General features: G+C 58.9%; 1 protein-coding gene across 3 annotated transcripts; it reads right to left on the bottom strand.

Annotated features, from left to right (window-relative positions):
- Positions 1 to 2,413: 2,413 nt before the first annotated feature.
- HELT (helt bHLH transcription factor) lies at positions 2,414 to 4,323 on the bottom strand. 3 transcript variants are annotated; one of them, XM_018907029.3, is made up of 5 exons: positions 3,993 to 4,323; positions 3,521 to 3,625; positions 3,278 to 3,374; positions 3,043 to 3,154; positions 2,414 to 2,747 (listed from the first exon to the last, which is right to left on the bottom strand). In XM_018907029.3, the coding sequence occupies exons 1-5, from the start codon at positions 4,017 to 4,019 to the stop codon at positions 2,423 to 2,425; spliced, it is 666 nt and encodes a 221-aa protein (XP_018762574.3). In that variant the 5' UTR covers positions 4,020 to 4,323; the 3' UTR covers positions 2,414 to 2,422. The 3 variants fall into 3 exon arrangements, with proteins under 3 accessions (XP_018762574.3, XP_018762573.1, XP_009099127.1); XM_018907028.3 differs by having other exon boundaries at positions 2,558 to 3,154; XM_009100879.4 differs by having other exon boundaries at positions 2,558 to 3,151.
- Positions 4,324 to 6,853: the final 2,530 nt, after the last annotated feature.

The following is a 6,853-nucleotide window of genomic DNA, read 5'->3' as shown; positions in this document are numbered from 1 at the left end:
ATCAGATACAGAACTGTAAACTCACATTTTGCTGTCCTTTGATCCCAACATGATTATTTGCTCTCAGCATAAAGAAATTACTGAGGTGTGGCCATGCTGTACAGCTATTTTCTGGGGTGAGAAGAATTGCAGTATGTGTAGGACATGGAATGTGTGAGGAAAAGAGAGGAATTTCGATAGCAGGGAGAAGAGATGGAAAAGAGCGTATTAAGGCATGGGAAAGGAAGGCAAGGCAAACTGTGGCAGAAGAGATGTGAAAGTCTAGGAATGAGAAAGAAGCTAGCTGAAGGAAAGGAATAGGACATGATAGAGCAAATCATTCACCATTAAGATTTTTAGCCAAGCAGGTGCATAACACAGAATCTAGTATTTTGAGAGCTTTGGGAATTAAAGTAGTTTATTTTCAGAAACAACCCCTCTCGATTCATTCCCTGTGTTAGCTGCTCCCGGATGCCAGTACATGGCACTCCTATGCCAGACAATAAGCATTGCCAGCCCAGACAGGCACCCCACCTGGGACCAGGTACAGCCTTGAGCAGGCCCAGCACAGGTGTCATCCAGCTCCCACCTGCTCCCAGCAAGGTTGGAAGATGATGCTCATGGCAGAGCTAAAATAAATCCAAGGGGAAAAAAGGCTAAAAGTCTCTGTCCTATAGGCACAGAAATGTAAAATAAAATCAAGACAAATGAGCTGAACCTCTGTCAAAAGACAGAGCAGGGGATGCCTGTCCCAAGGGAGCTCTGTACCCCATTGCCTATGCCTACCTGTCTGCACAGAGCATGGTGCGCAGGTGTGGATCTGAGCTGGGAAGGCAGCTCAGCTCCCATGCCTGGTACAGCTGACTTTAGCAAATTCCAAAATAATTTTGGGGCCAAAAGCAGGAGGGTGAGCTCAGAGCCCTGAAAGAGTAGAGGGAGGGGAAACTTTTATCCTAAAGTCATTGTAAAGCCAAAGAGGGGTTTATCCTCCACAGCTAAATGAAAATGAAAAGGGGGAAAAAAAAGAAGGAAAAAAATGCAGGATAGCAACATTGGAGAGACAAAGACTGTCATGGACCAGTGCGAGTTTGCAAAATTATATGCAAATGACCCCAGTTTTTACCATGGTGGCCCTCTGCTAATCCCACAGAGAAAATCTACTTAGCAAAGGAAAGTTCTGTTTAATTTGGTTAACAGGGACCAAAATGCTGAATATAGGTATATTTTCAGGAAGATGCCACATCTTTAATGCTTCAGGCACAAAGTGGGATCACAAGAGCTTAAAGCACACAGAATATAGGTCATATAGCATTTTGACAATTTTTATCTGCACCCAGTGCTGATAAAAATGAGTGTTGGACATGTGTTTTCATAACAGGCACCAGCCATTCCTGTTGCTGAATGTGTTTGGCTGAGTCCATATTGTTCTGTGTACACTGACCAAAAGAGAAGTTCCCTCTGGATTTACCATCCTAAAGGTGTCCCGAGGAAATGGGGGTGTTTTTCTCCCCTCCCTGGCTGACTCCTCACCATCATCCCGCCATGTGACCTTTTCCCCACTAATCTGGGATAGGAGCTTTTCCTGTATTTACAGGTTAAATGGAAGATACACATTCCACTTTTTACTCATTGTAATGAAGATCTTTTTGTCTGTCTCCGAATAAAGGGTCGAGTTGGTTTACAAATTGCGGGTCAGCCCATTCCGCGACCTGGGCAAACAGCCCAGGTCAAATCTCCTCAAAGCCTCCCCACCCAACTGGAATAAGTTAATTTACCCCTCGACGGCTCCGGCCCCGCCGGGCATGGCCGGGTTGCCCTGCTTCCAGGGGCTGTGGAGACACCCGGGACGCTTGGTTCAGGCGGAGCTGGAGTCGCTCCGTTGGGAGGGAGTCGTGCGCGGTTCCGCGCCAGCGGCGAGGCTGGAAGGACTCGCTCCCGGAGCTTCCATTGGTTTTATTCTCAGCGCCCCGCACCTCCGCAGCGGCCGCCTGCCCTCCCCGCCCCGTCCTGTGCCTTCACCATTATTCATCCCCCTCTGAACAAGCTGCGCCGCAGAGAAATTCTGTGACAAAGCACACGGGAGATGCCGTTCGGACACGTGCCCCTGGAGCACCCCTCCACGGGCGCGCGGGAGGGTAGCACCAGCAGGGTTTGCGGGCGAGTGGGGCATCCGCCACCTTCGGAGTACCCCGAGACTCCCTCCCAGCCTCCGGTGACAGCCTGGGAGCAGAAGCCGGGCGGCACCGACACCCGGCCCGTCACGTCCTGCCCCGCCTGCCCGAAGCGCTAGCCATGGCCGGTGCGTGCAGCAAGCTCCCTGGCCCTCGCTGACCACGTCTCGCTCGTGGGTTTTTTCGCCCTGGGTGGCTGCCTGGGGAGACTCCCACCGCCACCCGAGGAAGCTCCCCTCATGGAAACAAAAAGCAGCGGCGGGTATAAACTTTTATTCCAAGGCATCACTTTTACAGGCACTGAACCCGGAGGTGGGAAGACGAGCGGGTGGGGGCAGCTTCAGGCCCTCGGAGAGGGTGGGCGGGGGCAGATCTGGGCCCCCGGGGGCTCCTCGCCATCCGGGACCCCTGCGTATCTCCCTGCCCCCGGCAGCCTCTCCGTGCGCCCGGGTGTAACCCGCAGTGTCCGCGGTCATAAATAGATGTTTTTTCAGGCGGGACGAGTCTCTATAGCATGGAGGGGTGCTGGCCCGGGGGAAGCCCGAACGCGTTGGGGTGGGAGTGGCCGAGGAGGTTGAGGTAGTGGCGGTCCAGCCCCTGCACGGATGAGAGGAAAGTGCTGCGCTGCTGGCCGGGGCTGGCGAGGGGTACGGCGGCGCTGGGCAAGTGGTAGGGCAGGGAGGGGTTGCGGGCGGCGCCGTGCCAGGGGAATGGTCCCCCCGAGGGCGGCTGGAGCACGCCCTCGGCGGGACTGTGGACGTGCCCTGGGCACTCGGGCCCAGGATGCAGCGGGTAGGAAAAGTCCGGCTCGGGGAGGGAGCCCAGGGACGTGAAGAGAGGCTCAGTAACGAAGCGTGCTTTGGACTGGAGAAAGGCCAGGATGCGAGCGTACTTGGTGTCTTTGGTCTCCATCCTCTCCACCGTTGTCAGGTAGTGGACCAGGTTCTTCATACACTCGTGGTAGCCGTAGTGGAAGTAATTGGCGAACTCGGAGAGCAGCTCTGCTGGAAAGGAAAGGGAAGGGAATCGAACTTCTCAGGGTCTGGCCGGGAGAGGAGAGGGTAAAGCCGCCTCCACGCCGCGAGTGACCCGGCGGGGGCCGCGGGAGGTCGCTCCCGCCCACCTACCCTTCTCCCGGCCGCGGGGAAAGTCCGCCGAGTGCAGGGCCCGCAGGTACTGCACCGTCATCTCCAGGATCTCCGCTTTCTCCAGCTTCCCCGAGCTCTGCAACGGGCAGGGCAGGTGGGCATCACCTCTCCCCTGAGATTGCTCTGCGTACCACTGGGCCGCCCCCTAGCCCCGCCGTATCGGGGGGGATATCGCGGCGCACCGGGGAGAGAAGGGCGTAGGGGCTGCTCCCCCCCGCCTACCTGCTTGGCCAGAGCCATGGGCACCGTCTTCCCCAGCTCGGTGAGGCAGCGGTTGATGCGGTCCCGCCTCCGCTTCTCAATCACTTTGTGGGAAACTGGCGTTCTCTGCAAAACATGGGGCGCGTTAGTGGGGGAAGAGAAAACAGATGAATCCAGTCTCGCTGTGACAGCCTCCCCCGGTCCCGGTCTCGACCCCTCCAGGGAAGCCAGTTCCCAACCCCGCTCCGAGCAGCGGTGCCGGGCGCGACGCGGCCTCGGGTAGGATAATGCTCCGGTGGCCGGTCCTCTCCACGCGGCCCCGGTGGCTCCCCGACTGCGCGGACGGCCCTGGCAGGGCAGCCTTGTTTTAGTGAGGGAGGTGTGGTTGTTTTTTGTGGGGGGGCTTTTCAAAGGGAAAGGCGGCGAAGGGTTCGGGGCTAGACCGGCTTGGCGGCCCCGCAGACCCGTGCGCGCAAGGCGGTCGACGACTCACCCTCCGCTCCTTAAGCTTGGAGGCCATGGTGGGCTCTGCATCCCCTCTCTCTCCGGCCCCCTTATAAAGCCATCACTTCTTGGGGGGGACCCCGGGGGGCCTCCACGGGCCCGCTGATCCCATAGGATTACGGGAGAGCGGCGCCGAGGGAGTGTATGCATTAAAGATCAGGGTGGAAGGGGGCGAGGGGATGAGGGGCTTTTTTTTCTTCTCTCTTCTTCCTTTCTCCCCCTCCTCGCCCCCGTCCACGCAGCCGGGGGCGGCCCAGCTGTGTCGCCCCACGTGGACCTCGGGGACACACGTGACTGTCCCACAATAGCGGCGGGGACGGGGCCGGGGATGCGGCGAGCGGGGCGCAGGGCGCGATACCGCGCCCTGCGCCCCGCTCGCCGCATCCCCGGCCCCGTCCCCGCCGCCAGCCTTCAAATCCCCGGCACCCCCTACCCCTCCCCTTAGCCCCGGAGCTGACTGCATTTTAAAGCCTGTCCAGAGTCATTAAAGTAATTAAGTAAGCCCTTAATAGGCTGTTCCGCCCAGTTCAAGGGAGAACCCTTGGAGACGGAGTGGCCCCGTTTGTTCTCAGGCTTTTCTCACACGACTTGGTGACACGTCCATCTTTATAAGAGATGGCAGCGAGGATTTTTTTGTTTACACCGCTTTATGCGCCGGGGACACCCCGGCAGGTGTGGGACCGGGGGGCTGGCACACGATATCCCCCCCCATCACCCCCCCTTTTTTTTTTTCCATCGGCCCGGGGAGGCTCTCGCCAGCCTTTGGCACACGACGCTCCTTTTTTGTGTGGTGTGCGCGTCTGTGCGTTGTTGTTTTACCCCCCCTGCTCTCCCCCTCTCCTTTGGAGAGGCTCAATTTGTAGCCTATTATCCTATAGGAAAATGTCCCATTGAAAAGTATGAATAGTTTCATTGGGCCTAAATTTTAATAATGCGGGTCAAAGAAAAGAGGGGCAAATAAAGAGGGGATCGCAGCTGGTCCGAGAGTGCATTATTCGGTGTCACCTGCGAGCGGGATCGCCGACAGACCCCCTATTCATTTGCCTAATTTTGGTCAATTTAACAAACTTCAGGAGAAATTATTGTGGCATTGTTAAGGAGGGTAAAGCTTTCTGATCGAATTAACAGCATGTTTTGATCCGGTAAATGTCATTAAAAAGAAAGAAACAATCGCGTTTAAAGGGGGGCTCCGAGTTAAACGCGCCAAGTGGAGACGCCGGAGCGCAAAGCTCACAAAGGGAGCAAGTAACTGCCACAGGGGAACTTTTGTACGCTCACATTGCTGAGGTTTTTTACACAAAAAGGCATTATTTCATACTTGAATACGTTTAATCCAACAATTGTCTATTTTCTGCAAACATATTTTCACAGCATTGTTAGCTTTCCTCTCCGCGGCCCTCCGCCCGGGCAGCCGCGCTCCTCGCCTGGCGAGCGCGCCGAGCCCCCGACCCGCCCCGCACAGCCCCGCACCGCCCCGCACCGCCCCCGCCGGGGCCGCCCCGCCGCGCCGGGGGGGCCGCCCGCTCCCGCCGCCCGCCGCCCCCCCGACAGCGCGGCAGCGGGCGCGGGCCCCCCCGGGCCTCTCCACGGCCGGCGGTGCGCCTCCGAACCCGGCACGGACCCCGAGGCCGCCCTCCCGTCTTCCCCCCCACCCCGGCTCCGCCACCGCCCCCAGCCCCGGCTCTGCCGCGGGGCTCCACCACCCCCGAGGGGGAGGGAAAAGTCGAGAGCGACCGGGCCAGCAGCGGGGCCGCCCGGCGCCTGGCTCTGCCCTCCCGGGCGACGCCACCGAGCCCCGGGCAGGGCTGCGGTAAACGGCGATATCCCCGCCATGTGAGCTCGGGCAGTTGTTCTCTAGGCAACTCCCTCGTCCTCTCCCGTATTCCGCGTTTTTCCACCCTTTTCCCTTTGCGGTTTAAAATGGGAAAACCATCCCCAGCACATGTCCCCGGGAGAGCACGGCGGGTGGCACCGCCGCTCTCGCCCGTTCGTTTCCCCAGAAGCGGCCGGAGGATAAGCCAGGTGCCGGCCCTCGCCCCACTTCCCCGGGCTTGTTCCCACCTCTCCGGGCCGGTCGGGAGCGCCGAACGACTCCGCGGGAGGAGGCGGTGGTGGCCCCGGGGCGCGTCTACCCCTGTCGGCGGGACGGAGTGGGCAAGACCGGCCGCCACCCTGGGCACCCCTGCGTGCCGTGCCGCCCGCCGTATTATTCTTCCAGGAGCCTTGTAGGTTTCGGTATATTCATTCTCGTACAATGGGATTAAACACTAACCGTTATCATCCAAATTAACTAAATTCTGAATAGTAAATGAGGGGGCTTTTATTTTTTTCCTCCTCTTTTTGCTGCACTGGCGGAGATGGAGTTGATCCTCTTACTGTCTGTGTTAACCGCCAGCTGCAGGCACCTGCGAGGCAACTTCTTACACGAGGGAAGTTGTTTATTTGCTCGCTGGCTGTTCCCTCGTTGGTTCCCCCGCGGGCTGGGCTGCCTGGGTCAGCAGCGGGGGGCGCGGGGTGGCCGTAGCATCCCCGCGTGTACCGCAGCCTCGGCCCTGGAGGGCTTCGGCGGGGCTGAAGCCAGAGGGAGATCATCCGACACTGCGGCGGTCGGACTGTTACCCTTGTAGGGAAGCCAGGAGAAGGCAGGTTTGAGTATTTATTTTTTAGTTTCCCTCGAGCGATTGTTGGCTTTCCTTGCGGGACACGCAACCCACGGGGGACACCCGCGTCCCCATCACCCTCCGCCAGTTGTCTCCTCTCGCCCAGGAGCCCTGCGGGCCGCAGCATTCTCCCCAGGCAAGGGGCTGGCCAGCGGTCGGGGCGCAAAGCCATGTCCAGTACGCGCAGAGC

Source organism: Serinus canaria, chromosome 4 (assembly GCF_022539315.1).
Source record: "Serinus canaria isolate serCan28SL12 chromosome 4, serCan2020, whole genome shotgun sequence".
NCBI classification, from domain to species: domain Eukaryota; kingdom Metazoa; phylum Chordata; class Aves; order Passeriformes; family Fringillidae; genus Serinus; species Serinus canaria.
This window is presented reverse-complemented; position numbering and strand designations above follow the sequence as displayed.

Bases quoted from the DNA above. Each gene is read 5' to 3' on its own strand.
- HELT (XM_018907028.3), bottom strand. From the start codon at position 4,019: ATGGCCTCCAAGCTTAAGGAGCGGAGG. The intron at 3,626-3,992 runs GTGAGTCGTCGA...CATGTTTTGCAG, and splicing joins CCAAGCTTAAGGAGCGGAGG to AGAACGCCAGTTTCCCACAA. The intron at 3,155-3,277 runs GTAGGTGGGCGG...TTTCCTTTCCAG, and splicing joins TCCCCGCGGCCGGGAGAAGG to CAGAGCTGCTCTCCGAGTTC.